The 14,802-nt window shown below is 57.1% G+C and overlaps 1 protein-coding gene across 1 annotated transcript; it reads left to right on the forward strand.

The window, feature by feature from the left end:
• Window positions 1-413: 413 nt before the first annotated feature.
• On the forward strand, window positions 414-13,782 carry IQGAP3 (IQ motif containing GTPase activating protein 3). The gene is made up of 37 exons (XM_010564108.1): window positions 414-478; window positions 877-1,033; window positions 1,328-1,405; window positions 1,621-1,697; window positions 1,877-1,944; window positions 2,215-2,328; window positions 2,708-2,886; window positions 3,219-3,297; window positions 3,587-3,750; window positions 3,964-4,051; window positions 4,202-4,365; window positions 4,522-4,682; window positions 4,896-5,020; window positions 5,206-5,369; window positions 5,550-5,640; window positions 5,756-5,919; window positions 6,070-6,201; window positions 6,276-6,446; window positions 6,762-6,845; window positions 7,072-7,143; window positions 7,709-7,778; window positions 8,147-8,355; window positions 8,599-8,751; window positions 8,867-9,030; window positions 9,180-9,404; window positions 9,490-9,630; window positions 10,146-10,230; window positions 10,480-10,712; window positions 10,803-10,935; window positions 11,259-11,361; window positions 11,520-11,664; window positions 11,826-11,913; window positions 12,174-12,386; window positions 12,519-12,685; window positions 12,842-12,943; window positions 13,242-13,350; window positions 13,669-13,782. Exons 1-37 carry the CDS (start codon window positions 414-416, stop codon window positions 13,780-13,782), a joined length of 4,851 nt encoding a protein of 1,616 aa, XP_010562410.1.
• The last annotated feature ends 1,020 nt before the right edge of the window (window positions 13,783-14,802 follow it).

The raw sequence follows: 14,802 nt of genomic DNA on the forward strand, positions 1-14,802 counted from the left end.
AGGCACCTGGGGACCAGCTGGACGGGACATGTTTTGAGGAATATGTCTGGTGGGGTGCTGCTGGGTGCCACCCAGCAGTCGTGGGTGCCTCCAGCCCCAGCGGCATGAAAGGACCCCGGACCTGCAGCTGTGACCCCCCCCAGGTGTTGGCTCTGGGTGCCGGCTATGGCCGTTACTTTGGGGGAAAAAGGGAAATTGGAAACTTTCCTCCAATTGCCAGAAGGGCCTGGCCGGTGTCACCATCATCGCCACCCACACGAGGGCCGTGGGAGGCACAGGCAGGCTGCTGTGCCAAAAACCTGCCTTAATTTGGGTGGTGATGGGTGCTTAAAAAAGTGCCCCCTCCCCCCGAATAGCGGGGTTTGACGGGGTGCCCCTGTTGCTGCCCAGATGAGCGCCTCACCGCAGACGAGATGGATGAGCAGAGGAGACAGAACGTCGCCTACCAGTATCTGTGTCACTTGGAGGAAGCCAAGCGGTGGGGCTGGACTTGGGGAGCCACTCTGCCTCGAGCTCAAATTTTTTGGGGGAAAAGGAATGCAAGGGGGGGAAAGGGGATAAGACCCAGGGGATCTGAGTGGGGGGAGGCTGCAAAATCCTGCCTGCTCCTGGTGCTTTCTGGCCCTTCAAAAGTGGTTTTGGGGTAGGTTGGGGGTGGGGGGGCACTCAGCCATGCTGTTGCACCCAAACTGAGAAACACCTGTCTGCTAAACCCTGCTGCAAAGGGGTGGGGGCTGACCTCTCCCTGCCAGGGAGGGATTTATGGGGATGGGGAGGGTGTGTGTGCGTCTTCTTTAGGTGCCCCTTTTCCTGTCTGGAAGGGGTCTGGGTGGGAATACTGGGCGTCTGCAACGTGCCCCATGTCTACCCTGCCAGCTGGATGGAGGCCTGCCTGAGTGAGGAGCTGCCCCCTCTCATAGAGCTGGAGGAGACCCTGCGCAACGGGGTCGTCCTTGCCAAGCTGGGCCACTGCTTTGCCCCCACTGTGGTCCCTCTGAAGAAGATCTATGACTGTGAGCAGACACAGTACAAGGTAAGACTGCAGCACCGGGGGTTGCGTTCCTGAAGGTGTAGCCCAAAACTTGTAGGAACCTTTCCATCACTGGTGAATGCAAAGTGAAGGAGGGTCATACTGATTGCAGTCATTAAGGGACAATTTAACAGAGTACAGCTGCAAACGGGATCTGAGCTGCGCTTCCCTGGGGGTGCCACAGGATTTGACTCTCTTTTTAACTTCATGCCCTGGCTGGGTGGGTTTGGGGGAGAGCGGGACCCCAGGGATGGGAGAAAGTGGGATTCAGCCTGACCGCAGCTTCCTCTCTTCCAGGCAGCCGGGCTTCACTTTCGGCACACGGATAACATCAACTACTGGCGTGATGCCATGAGCCATGTGGGGCTTCCCTCGGTAACGTCCTCCCTCTGCTCTCCCTGGGCCAAGGGACGCACTGGCCTTTCCCCTTGTGGCAGCACGGGGGCTGCACGCCACCAGTTTGACTCACTGGGGGACTGCTGGTGTTGCAGGGGGGGCTTCATCTCTGTCCCCCCCCACCCTTGGACACCATCCTCCCCATGGACCATCTTTGTGCCATTTCCACCAGAGCTCTCTTATCTTGTCGGCAGATCTTCCACCCGGAGACCACCGACATCTATGACAAGAAGAACATGCCCCGGGTGGTCTACTGCATCCATGCGCTCAGGTGGGTGTCCCTGGCCTGGCCCCAGGGCCAAAACTGTTGTCATGTTCATGTTCATGCTCATGAGCCCTTTGGTGGTGCCACCCCCAGGGCTGGGGCGACAGCCTCAGGTGTTGCAGAAACGTCAGGAGGGAGAAGCAAGTGACAGCACGGTCATGGCATGTGTCTGCCTTGTCTTTCAGCTTGTACCTCTTCAAGCTAGGGCTGGCTCCTCAGATCCAGGACTTGTACGGGAAATTGGACTTCACAGGTATGGCGCTGTGCGGGGGAACCTGGGCTGGGGGCTGGCAAGGGAGGTTTGCTAACAATGCTCTCAGATCCCTGCAGTTGGAGGGATGTGGGGAATGAAGACCTTGGGCGAGCTTTTCCAAAGCTGCCTTGGTGATGCTTACCCCAGTGTGGGTGTTTTCTGTACCACTCTGGTTTGGCAGGGGAGTGGGGGGCTCTGCTGGCTGCCCACGCTCCAGTGCTGGACCACGGTGCTGGTGCTGAGCAGTGATGCCTCTGTGCTCTGCTCTAGAGGAGGAAATCAACAACATGAAGCGGGAGCTGGAGAAGTACGGCCTGCAGCTGCCTGCCTTCAGCAAGATCGGGGGCATTTTGGCCAATGAGCTCTCAGTGGACGAAGCAGCAGGTGATGGGTGCCCGTGCGGGGAGAGGTGCTGTGCATCAGCTTGTAGCAGGATCTTGGCTCAGCCCCTGAACATCAAATCTAGGGCCAGCAAACTAAGAGAAGCTCTGAGAGATGCTCTCCTTCAGACCCGTGCATGGCTGCAAGGGTTGGCACAGCCCCTTCCCAGCCAGCAGCACCAGGGGTTTTGCATTAGCTGGGCTTGCTGTAGAGACATGGAGACTTTCTGGGCGCTGGAGACTGTACCTTCCTCTTTGAGAAGCTGGGGTTCCCACCATCGTGCGTGGCACAGCTTGTCCCACTGCATGCAGGGATATAGGGGATGGTTCATTGCAGCCCTCCATGCTCTGTCTCACCTACATCCTTCCCGCTTCACTTCTAGTCCATGCTGCGGTGCTGGCAATCAACGAAGCGGTGGATCGAGGAGTGGTGGCACAGACAATGATGGCCCTCCGCAACCCCAGCGCGATGCTTCTCGACCTGCGTGAGGTGCTGTCTGGTGCCTACCAGGAGGTGCTCCACCGGGCAAAGCTGGAGAAGGGCAGCAATGCCAGGAACAGGGTGAGGAGGGCATGGGTGGTCCTGGGAAGGCTGGGAGAGGAGCAGCCAGCCCCTTCACTGATGTGGTGGTGGGTGCTTCCAGTTGGAGGGGTCCCTCTTGGTTGGAGACTGTCCCCAAGCTTGGCAGGTAAAGCACAGCCTGGGAGCCCTTGTGCTGATCAGAAGATGGAGGGAAAGTGGTGGAGAAATGATTCTACTTTGGGGACTGGTTGACCCAGGGCTTGGGATTGGGAAAGGAGCCCAGGCATCTGCAGGGGACCCCTGCTGTGTGCTGTTGGAGTGCTCTTGTGCAGAAAGCTCAGGGTGGGGGGGTCCCTCTCCAGTACCTGCAGGTCATCCCCGAGGGTGAAGATATCTATGACCGGTGTCTGACCCAGGCTGAAATCCAAGGGAACATCAACAAAGTGAATGGTGAGCAAAGCTGTGGCTTCCCTCCTGGGGGGTCTCCAGAGTTTATCGGTGTGACCATGGTACCCCAGGCAGCAGGGGAGAGCCTCCCTGGGGTGGTGGGCATAGCAGAAAGGAGTTGTCTGCTCAGGCCAGCTTCAGACCACGCGGGGAGCAGGGCTGGGTGTGCATTTCCAAGGACAAATTAAAATTATTGGTATGCAGGCTTCAATTGTAGCTCCCTTTGCTCCCTGGAGTTGTGGGATGATTTACCTGCTCACCTTCTCTGGGTGTGAACTGGCCTCTCTCCTAGTGCATGGAGCTCTGGAGGAGGTGGACGATGCCCTGGAGAGACAGGACGCGCTGGCGCTGTACCGTGCACTGCAGGACCCCATCCTGACCCTGCGCTGCCTCCAGCGGGACAACCTTGACCGCTACTTGGAGCAGCTCAGCATGGACCGGCAGCAGAAGGCGCTGGTAAAGGCTGGCAGGAGCCTGCAGGCGCGGGGTATCCATGCTGGGGTGGCACCCCAGGACTGCAATGGTCCCCAGGAGGAGGGGGCTTCCCCCCTGGGAAGGGGTTTGCTCTGTGGATCAGCAGCTTTCTGCAAGGGGTCTGAGCGTGGCTGCTCTGTCAGCACAAGCAGGTTCTGGTGTGACACCAGAAGCCCCTCTTTCTGCCCGCTGCAGGAGCTGGGCTACATGGACCTGCTGGAGCAGGAGGAGTTGGAGGCAGGAATCCTCATGGTGAACAAGAAGGGCGAGGAGGAGCAAGCCAGTGAGTGGCTGGGGTCAACATGTTGCTTGCAGCAGGTTTTGCTGCCTGGTGCATCCCCTGCTGGCAGCTTGGCCAAGTGCTCCAGGGGAGATGGGGCATGGTCGCCTCCTGCAACCCACCCGTGCCAGCTCACCCTGGTCTTTCCCTCAGTGCTGCGGGCTGTCAGCCGGATCAACGCGGCCATCCGTCGAGGGATGCCGGCCAAAACATTGGAAGTGCTGATGGACCCTGCAGCGCAGCTGCCTCATGTGTACCCGCTCGCTGCACCCCTGTACCAGTGCCAGCTGGCACTGCTGCAGCATCAGCACCTAAGGGTGAGAGATCTCCTGGGGATGGGCTCTGGGTCCAATCGGCATTGGGGGGATCTGTGCCTCTGCTAGGATGGAGGGGAGCTTCCCCTGTGCCTGAGGGTGCTGCTGGGGCTGGAGATGGGGGTATAGGGAGTCAGTGTCTCTGCTTGCCCTGTGCAGGGTGAGCTGGTGCAGGAGGAGCTGTTCGTGGCTGTGGAGATGCTTTCGGCTGTGGCACTGGTTAACCAAGCCTTGGATGCTGGGGACCCCGACGGGCTCTGGAGCAGCCTCGTCAGCTCTGCCCTGGGCCTCTCGGGTGTCGAGGATGCAAATGCGCAGCGGTAAGGAGACAGTCTCTGCGTTTGGGATTGGTGATGTGGAGCAATCTCTTGGCAGGGGATGGACAGGGGGCCTGGGCTTTGCATGGGCTTGTTTCACCAGCCTCCCTGCCCTGTGCCTTACCTTTTCCCCTTTGAAAAGCAAGGCAGCTGGTTCTGGCAGGTGCTGTTACTGCTTAAAATGCACTGAGCTGTTGCCCTGTGTCTCTCCTGCAGGTATTTTGAGGACTTACTGCAGTTGAAAGGCCAATCTAGGGAAGCAGGAGCGGAGTTCCTGAGCTGGAATGACATTCAGGACAGCGTGAATGACACCAATTCATCAGTGCGAGATGAAAACGACCGTGAGTCCTGCCCACGTGGGGTTTGGTCAAGCAGGGGATTCTGCAAACTTCCCTGGAGGGAGGTTGCAATGGAAGCTGAGCCCTAATGAGGCACTAGAGAACCTCATGCTACCCTGGGCTGTGGCTCTGCTGGGTGCCCAGAGCACTAGGGGAGCTGAACCGTGTGTCCCTTCCCTCCCATGCAGGAGTTCTTGCTGTCCGGCTGATCAATGAGGCGCTGGTGCAGGCGGACCCTGAGAAGACGCTGGCGGCTTTGCTGCTGCCGGCAGCCGCCCTGCCTGACATCACCCTCCCAACTGCTCGGCACTACCACGATGTCCTGGCCCGGGCACGAAGGCTGAAAGCCCAGGTAGGGTGGCATGCCCCCCTTGGCAGCGTGGCATCCCCCCCGGCAGCATGGCAGCTTGCAAAGCAGAAGGTGCTTGAGGGGTGATGCAGTGCAAGACCAGTGTGGCTGAAGCTCTCGGGGGGGGGGGGGCTTCTCAGCTCACTAGACCCCATCTCTGCCCTGTCTCCCCCTGCCTCGCAGGCCACAGAGGATGATGGAGCTGTGCTTTGGTGGGAAGAGATCCAGGAAGGGGTCTGCAAGGCCAACCAGGACACGGTGGCAGCCAGGAAGAGTGAGTGCTCTCCCCAGAGTGGGTGCTGGGTGCTGGCCCTGCCAGCGGGCGGGCTGCTGTGGAAGGCGGGGGGGGGGGAAGAAGGGGCTCATGTGAGCCCCTTCTGCTCCCGCAGTGGCTCTGGGCACCGCTGCCATCAACCAGGCCATCAAGGAGGGGAAGGCAGCGCAGACCCTGCGGGTGCTGCGCAACCCCGATGTGGCCCTGTGTGGTGTGGTGAGTGCCTGCGCCGTGGCGTACCAGGAGCAGCTCGCGGCTCTGATGGCCACCAAGAGACAAGCAGGTAAAAGCTTGGGGGCTGCCAAGACTTCCACCCCCACCCCCCCCACCCACCAAGGACCCTGGAGTGCATGCCTGCCCAAGCCATTTCAGGGGGGAGCAGCACCCCCCAGAAGCACCTCTCTGTCTTGGGCTGCAGGGAGTGTGAAGCCATGCTGGATCCGACACAGGCTGATAGACGGTGCTGAGTACTACCTGAACCTGCAGACCTTCGAGGGCAGCTGGCAGCACCCACATGACGGTGGCCTCAACACCACGCACCTGAGCCGGGAGGAGATCCAGGTACGGGGAGGATGGGGCTTGGTGGGTGCTGGTGGCATCGCTGGGGCTGACGCTGGTGCATCGTGTCCTCACAGTTGGTTGTCACCCGAGTGACCGTTGCACATGACCAGGAGTGCCTGTGGGCATCCAATGTTGCCTTCGTGGTGCGGCTGCAGGCTCGGCTGCGGGGCTTCCTTGTCCGCCGGGAGTTTGCGGCACAACGGCACATCCTGTGGGAGCAGTGGCCAGCTGCTATCAGGATCCAGGTGACGTAGCCAGAATCCATCTCATCTCTGTGTGGGGGGCATGCAAACTATGGGTGGCTGCTTGTAGCATTCTCCAGCAGGTCCAGGGAGGACCAGTGCTTGCTGGTCTGTACGTTTAGCAGCCAGGACGCACCCAAGGTACTGCAGAGGATGGTACAGGGCTTGTTTTCTCACAGCAGTTGCTTTGGGTGCTGGTTTCCTCTCTTTTCCCATGCTGTGTTACCCTCTTTTCTTGTGTGCTCTTTGAAAAACCAACTGGACATTGTAGTGACCTTGCACAGATCTCAGTAGCTAGTTGTCTTTTCTCATGCCCAGGCTTGTTGGAGAGGGCACAAACAGCGCAGAGCTTACCTGGAGAGACTGCGCTACCTGCAAGCCAATGCAGATGCTGCGATAAAGGTTTGGAAGACTCTTCCTTCAACCTTTGCTCCCAGTACGGAGGCAGCTGGGGGGGAAATAAGGCAGCTGGACCAGGACACAGCTGGGCAGCATGTGAGGGGGTGGGGGGAGCTTGGGCTGGGGAAGAATGTCTTGCAAAACTCCCCATGGTTTTTCCCCCTTTCCACCCATTTGCTTTGCCCAAGTGAGTCCTTCCAGTATCCAATTGCTTGAACATCTCTCCTAGATCCAGGCAGGTGTGAGGATGTGGCAGGCTCGGAGAAAGTACCAGGAGAGGCTCCGCTACTTCAGGCAGAATGTGAGTGATGGGATGAGGAGTAAGGCAGCTCCTGGGAGCATGTCACCATCTGTGGGGATGGAAGGGGATGATTCTGAGCATGCAGTTGGATCTCTGCCCCCGACTGCTCATGGCGCAGCTGGAGGGAGAAACTGGTGCATCCTTGCCGGGGGACAGATGGGAAGAAAAAGGTGCCTGGTGGGTCTAGAAGCTAAGCTATCAGGCTCTATAAAGTGTGAGGAGAGAAAAAACTCCAGTTCCATCAAAAACCAACAAGGACTTCAAGATGCCCATTAGAGGGGAAGGAAATTTGGGGGAAAGGGGTGTGTCAGCTGTGGGAAGTGAAGCTGAGCCTCTGGAGTTGCTGCAGCATGTGAAATACAGCAAGCAAAAGGGAAGTGACTGCTAAGGAGAGTGAAATCCTGAAATCCCTCGCTGGGTTGTGGAGACCTGCCTCATCCTGGGCATTGGCAGATTCCCAGCAGTGGGAGCAGGCAGCTGGGTGCCTGTCCAGCTCTCCTCCACTCCCTGCATGTTTCAGGCATGCTGTGGGAAACATCCCCCACCCCCTTGTTTGTCTTGGCAGATTAAAGCTGTAATTAAAATCCAGGCTTTTGTGCGAGCTAACAAGGCCCGTGGGGATTACAGAATGCTGGGTAAGTGCCTGCTCGTCTCTTTTCTGAAGTGGTTATAATTAATTGGGAAGGGGACTCTGCCTCCTCCCTCGTTGGCCCTGCACAGTGGGGAGGCAGTGGCAGGCTGGCCACCAGTGTCCATGTGGCAGAGGCTTGGTGGCCCCTTGGCAGCAGCTAGAGCAGAGCCCCTCTGCTCCCAAAGGCTTCCCGGGCAGGTGTTGCAGAGTATGGCACCATCTTGTCCTGGGTCCTGGTGTTGCAAGAAGGTGCTTTTTTTGGGAAGAGGATGGGGTGCCTTGGTGAGGTGCTGGGGATCTGAGGGTCCACGGTGGGGGCAGCTGCTCAGTCTTCCCCATGAGTGTTCATGGCAGCGCCATGCCTTGCTGCAGTCCATGCTAAGAGCCCACCGCTGAGCATCGTCCGGCGCTTCATCCACTTGCTGGAGCAGAGCCAGCAAGACTTCTGGGAGGAGTCGGAGGTGCTGCGGCTGCAGGAGGAGGTGGTGAAGAGGATCCGTGCCAGCCAGCAGTTGGAGAGTGACCTGGACCTCATGGACATCAAGATTGGGCTGCTGGTCAAGAACAGGATCACGCTGCAGGTGGGGAGTGTGGCAGCGGGGGAAGGACCTTGGCCACCTTATGTGGCTTTGCTGCAGCGCTCGAGCTGTGTGGCCAGCATGGAGCTGGTCCTCCCCTCCTTGGCATCACAGCTTGTACTTCTCTCCGCTTTGCTTTTGAAGCGGTTGAAGGGGTTGGGGAGCGTTGAGGTGCCTCTGGCTCCCTTTCCCCAGAGCTTGCTGGCAGTCACCAACACTTCTCTCTCCTTGCCTGCGCGGCTCCAGGAGGTGGTCTCCCACTGCAAGAAGCTGACCAAGAAGAACAAGGAGCAGCTTTTGGAGATGATGTCCATAGACAAGCAGAAGGGGCTCAAGTCGCTCAGCAAGGAGAAGCGGCAGAAGCTGGAGGCATACCAGCATCTCTTCTACCTACTGCAGGTGGGGCTGGTGGGGGCCTGCTGTGTCCACTGCAGCTGGGGGAGCAGTGCAGGGACCCTGGCCCCCCGTCACCCCGTGACACTTGGGGTTAGCTTGGTGTTCCTCTTCCCTACAGACCCAGCCTGTGTACTTGGCCAGGCTGATCTTCCAGATGCCACAGAACAAGTCCACTAAATTCATGGAGTCGGTGATCTTTACACTTTACAACTATGCATCCAACCCACGGGAGGCTTACCTGCTGCTCCAGCTCTTCAAAGCAGCACTGCAGGAGGAGATCAGGTGGGTGGCCTTGTTTGGGGACAGGTTTGGGAAAATGCTGAACCAGGGGCAGTTATCTCCTCTGGCTGTTGCCTCCTGCATTGGAGAACAAACACATTGGTCCATCCCCTTCATCCCCTTCATCCCATCTGTCCTGTCTCTCTCCCCAGGTCCAAGGTGGACCACATCCATGACATCCTGACGGGGAATGCCACGGTGATCCGGATGGTGGTCAGCTTCTACCGCAACACGCGTGGGCAGAATGCCCTGCGGCAGATCCTGGGTGGCCCGGTACAGGAGGTTCTGCAGGACAAGACCCTCAGCATCCGCACCAACCCCGTGGACATCTACAAGGCATGGATCAACCAGACTGAGTCGCAGAGTGGGCAGAAAAGGTCAGGCCCTGGGCAAGGAGGCTTAGCCCGACCACAGGGTGATGGGCGTTGGGAGGGTGATGGGGACATTGTCTTCCGTTCACAGCAAGCTCCCATACGAGGTCAGCCCTGAGCAGGCTCTCAGCCACCCCGAGGTCCAAAGGCGGCTGGATATTTCTATCTGCAACCTCCTCACGGTGACAGACAAGTTCATCTCTGCCATCACCTCTTCTGTAGACAAGATCCCGTATGTATCTCGATGGTTTGTATGCACATCCCTGCAGTGCTGTTGGCTTGAAGGTAGCTTCAGTAAGGCCTTAGAAAGGGAGAATGGGTGATGGGGGGCTTCTTGGCTCCTTAGCTGCTGCAGGACTGAGTTACTGCACTGTCAACAAGAGGAAATCCAAATGCCAGTGGGTGCTGCTGCTTCTGCTCCTCCAGCAACACCCTAGTGGGCTGGCTCTTCTTGCTACTCCATTTCTGAGCACTTTACTACTGGTGTTGAGGTGTCTGCAGGTAAGAAGCTGAGCTTTGTGGTAATCTTGGAGGATGAAGGCTTTCTCCAGGGATGTCTGGGCTGGCAGCAGGGTAGGAGAGGGAGCTGAAGGATGCTGCAGCTGCCAGCCCCTCCTATGCACATGTCCATTGCCCCAAGGCTGGGGGCTTGCCACCTCTTCAGTGATGGGTAGTAGGGATGGGGCAGCGTGGCCAAGCCTGGTGCTGCCTTGCATGCTGACAGACCTCTCCCTGCCCTCTCCTCAGCTATGGGATGCGCTACGTGGCCAAAATCCTGAGGATATCCTTGGCTGAGAAATTCCCCAAGGCCTCGGTGGAGGAGATTGACAAGGTACCCCTGGGCTTGGGGGTCTGCATGGCTTGATGGGGTTTAACTGTGTGTGCATGTGAAGGGCCAGGATCCCTCTACAGAAGGTCAGGTCCTCTTGAGTTAAAAATACCTTGAAGTCAACATTTCCTTGAGCCTTTGGGAGGGTCCCACTGAGCAGTGCAAGGACAAAACAGCCTTACCTGCTGAGCTACCACCTCCTTGGGTACCAGCCCATGTGCTCCCCAACACCCAGCTTGTCTTGTGCCCTAGATCGTGGGGAACCTGCTCTACTACCGCTTCATGAATCCGGCAGTGGTGGCCCCTGATGGCTTTGATATTGTGGACATCTCAGCCGGGATGACCCTGCATCCCGACCACCGTCGCAGCCTGGGCTCCATTGCCAAAGTGCTGCAGCATGCAGCTGCCCACAAGGCCTTTGATGGGGAGAATGCTCATCTCTGCGGGCTGAACCAGTACCTGGAGGACACCCACAACAAGTTCAGGTTGGCACCAGGATGGCATTGGGAGTGGGAGGGGGCTCCAGGCCAGTGGCAGGTTTTTTGGGGGCTGACCAAAGAGGTCCTTCTCTGCAGGAGGTTCATATCTGCTGCTTGCTGCGTCCCAGAGCCAGAAGAGAGGTTTAATGTGGATGAGTACTCTGATATGGTGGCAGTGGCCAAACCAGTTATCTACATCACAGTGGGGGAACTCATCAACACGCACAAAGTAAGGGCATAAAACTCGTCTGCAGACAGGCAGGCTCCATTTCTTCTGCTCCCACCTCCTGGGCTTTCTGCTGCATTTCATCACAATCCTGTATCCCATCACCAGCACAGCTCCTCCTGGCCTTTTTTTTTTCTTTTCATTTTTTAAGCAAGAAAATAATCCAGATTTTCTGCTGGTTCTCTGCTGCTTCTCCTTCCCTGAACTTCATAACTTTGCAGTCCTCTCTCAGGTGCAGAGGGCATTGCATCGTTCCTGACCAGCTTTCTCTCCCTGTTTCTTTGCATGCCCCTTTGCTACTGACTCTCCTCCCTTGCACCATCCAGCTCCTGCTGGAGCACCAGGACACCATCGCGCCGCACCATGGAGACCCCCTGCATGAGCTTCTGGAAGATCTTGATGAGCTTCCTACAGTCCAGTCCCTTGTTGGTAGGTAGAGCTCTGGGGCCTACCACCCATCCCAGCAAGAGGAGGATGGAGATGGGGATGCTTTTCTTGCATGAAGCTCTAGCTGGATTGCTTTGGGCATGGGGAATTCAGCCCTCCTGAGCCCACCATGGCTACTCGGGCTCTCTGTGCCCTCACAGGGGAGAGTGTTCCCAGCCCGGTGGACAGCAGTGCCGAGCAGGTGCTCTCCCAGCTCAGCAAAATGGAGATCTCCCTCACCCTCACTGGTAAGCTGGTGCCGGTGGCCAGCAGCGAGGAGAGTGACGTGAGGAGCTTGCTGCTGAGGTGAGGATGGGCTCTGCAGACTTCAGGGGAGCTTTCTGGGGGTTGGGATGCTCAAGGAGGGCGGGCAAGAAACCCTTGGGAGGCAACTAAATAATGTGCTGCTCTGGGGGAGGAGGGTGATAGTCCGGAGCAGACACCTGACCTCTCCCTCTGGTCTCTAGCACCAAGCAGATGCTGGTGGATGTGATCCAGTCCCAGGCAGGAGACTGCCTCCCAGAGATCCTGTGGACTCAGGCCTCGGAGCATGAGGTGGGATGTGTGAGGCTGCTGCTGGGTATGAGCTAAAAAACTTCTTGGGGAAATGGCAAACAAGCCCTCAGCAAAAAGCTGCCCTGTTCCTCTCAAAGGCTTGGCTCTAGCAGTGGCTGGGCTCTGTTTTTCAGAGAAAGCATGTGCTTTGGGCCCGGAGAGAGACATATCAAAGTGTGTGTCTGAGGGGGGGTCGATTGCTCCATCTCCTCGTGTTCCATTCCAACCACATGCCAGGCTTACCACCTTCTTCTCCCCAGGAAGCCTCCCATGACCATCTCATGCACAGGCGAGCGCTGCGGGATGCCCAGACCCCTGCTAAGCTGAAACGCAACCGCTCCCTGGCTGCTAACAGCCAGCTGTCCATGGAAGAGAAGAAGCGCAAGATCATCCGCAACCTGTGGCGCTTGGAGAGCTTGGGGCTCGTGGACTCTGCCCATCAGTACCAGGAGCTCATCAACGAACTGGCCAAGGTGTGCTTGGGGGTTGGGGGAGACTGAGTTAGGAGGTCACCTCTCTAAACCCACCTGAGATCCCACTGTGGTGCTTCGATAAAGCTCAGAACAAGTTATATCGGCTTTCTTGTGCGGCTTTGTTTTCTCCAGGATATCCGCAACCAGAGGCGTTATCGGCAGCACCGCAAAGGGGAGCTCCTGAAGCTGAGACAGACCCTGGAGGGCCTCAATGCCAAGACCTTGTTTTACGAGGAGCAAATTGATTATTACAACCAGTACATCAAGACCTGCCTTGACAACCTGGCAGCCAGCAACAAGTATGTTTCCTTACAAAAATCCAATAATTTAAAAAAAAAAAAAAATTTTTTTCTTTAATTGCTATTTGGATGTTTTGAATCCTGGAGATGTTGGAGGTCCAAGGGGTCACATGTGGCTGGAGACAAGCTCTGAGCGTGTGGTCCCTTCTTTTCAAGGATCAGTGGGAAGAACAAGAAGCTGCAGTCACTGCACTACACGGCAGCCCGGCTGTTTGAGAAGGGCGTGCTGCTGGAGATTGAGGACTTGCCGCTCAGCCAGTACGTAGCCCCTGGTCCGTGGGATGAGCTATTGCAGCACAAAGCCTGGGCAGGTAGAGGAAAATAGCCTGGGAGGAGGGTGCATGTGGGCCCACCATCATCCCCCCAAGGATGGGGTGAGTTGTTTCAGGTATTACCAGGAGAACATGGGAGAGTTGGGATTTGGAGGGGGCAGGTTTTGGGCTGTGGGTCTGGCCTTGTGTGTACCGAAGGGGTTGTGGTGGGTGGGTGACCTGCCCCTTGGTCGCATTTAAAGCCGTGAGGCCCCTTTTGGTAGTAAGCAACTCTTTCACTTCAGGTTCAGGAATGTGATTTTTGACATCATCCCCTGTGAGGAATCGGGCAGGTTCCAGGTGAAAGCTAAATTCATGGGGATTGACATGGAGCGGTTCCAGCTGCACTACCAGGTGGGGAACTCATCCTGGGGCTGCCAGTGCCCTAGTGAAGCCAGGGCAGCCTGGGGGTGCAGGGGGTAGATGGTGTCCCCACACCTGGCTGGTTTTGGGAGGGGAGAGGGGGATGACTCAGAGCCCATGGGGAGCCCTGCCCCAAGCTGGGGACAGCCTCGCCATGCATTTCCCTGCTGCATGTCCTGATGCAAACCCAGCTCTGTCCTGGCTCCCCTCTTCCCAGGGGATGTTGCAGGTGGGTGCCAAGGGTGGGACAGTCCCCTTCTCTGGCTGGACACATGGGGCTGGCAGTGGTGACAGTCACCTCTCCTGTAGGACCTGCTGCAGCTGCAATACGAGGGTGTAGCCGTCATGAAGATGTTTGATAAAGCCAAGGTCAATGTCAACCTGCTCATTTTCCTCCTCAACAAGAAGTTCTTCAAGAAGTAACAGGAAGGGGGTGGGGTGGGGAAGGCTGTGAGGGGGGGTGATGCAAACCTGCCAAAGAGAAACTTTGGGGTTGGTGGTCCTGGGGCAGCATGTCCCTGTGGCGGGGAAAGCTGCTGCTTGCAATGAAGCTTTCCTGCCTGGATGCAGCGTGCCTGAGCATCCGTAGCCAACGGTGTCTGGCTGGGGAGAGCAGAGGGCTCAGAGCTCAGCCCTAGCCCTGGGCAACCTGAAATCAGTGTTGCCTGGAGGCCGGCTTGGGAGCCTTCTGCTCCTGCAGCTTGTGCTGGCGTGAGCTGGTACCCAGCCCTCCCCGCAGGAAGGATGCAGCTGCTGCAGCTTTTGCTGCATGCATAGCTTTTAAAATCTAGTGTTTGTGGGTATTTTGGCTGTTTAGTTCCTGTGTTGCTAACAGCTGGCTGCTCAAGGATGCTATGGCTTTCTGGACACTACACATGTTTTTAGTGATGAAATAAAGGTATTTTAATGTTTTTTTTTTTCTTCCTCCCACTAAAGATGGGGAAATGTCAGAATAAGACTTTATATGGGTGTAGGGAGAGAGGAAGAATATAGAGGCAATAACTACTTGTGAAGACACCCACGGGCTGCTCTCTAGTAAGTCAAGGTGCAATAGGAGAATTTTGTTTTTTAAAAATAAATTTCGCTGCCTGTTTTCCAGCCAGGCTAGGGGCAGAAATAGAAGAGGGTGGCCTAGAGTCACTGCTGTCCTGGGGCTGCCTTGGGGGACAGGAGCAGGGCCCTCCCCTCTCCTCTGGACCATACTGATGCCTGGCAGGTGGTGTGGAGCAACCCCAAGCCATTTCCTCAGCCGGGCTGGTTGGCTGCTGTGTCCCATGTTGATTTTGCTCTGATGTTTAATTAGTTTTAAAATGTGGCATAATGACCGAGTTTGTCCGTGGCTGCTTTTAAAGCACTTTCTCCTTCATGTAAGCTCCAGCCCATTCCACATGATGGGAAAGTTGCTGGTAGCGGTCCCAAGCCTCCTCCCAGCCCTGTCTCCTT

This window comes from Haliaeetus leucocephalus, unplaced genomic scaffold (assembly GCF_000737465.1).
Source record: "Haliaeetus leucocephalus isolate CR32 unplaced genomic scaffold, Haliaeetus_leucocephalus-4.0 Scaffold175, whole genome shotgun sequence".
Classification (NCBI taxonomy): Eukaryota; Metazoa; Chordata; class Aves; order Accipitriformes; family Accipitridae; genus Haliaeetus; species Haliaeetus leucocephalus.

Excerpts from the sequence above, each read along its gene's own strand:
- IQGAP3 (XM_010564108.1), top strand. The coding sequence starts at position 414 with ATGGATGAGCAGAGGAGACAGAACGTCGCCTACCAGTATCTGTGTCAC. Across the intron at positions 5,021-5,205 it reads AGTGCGAGATGAAAACGACC|GAGTTCTTGCTGTCCGGCTG; the intron begins GTGAGTCCTGCC and ends CCTCCCATGCAG. Across the intron at positions 13,351-13,668 it reads GGTTCCAGCTGCACTACCAG|GACCTGCTGCAGCTGCAATA; the intron begins GTGGGGAACTCA and ends CCTCTCCTGTAG.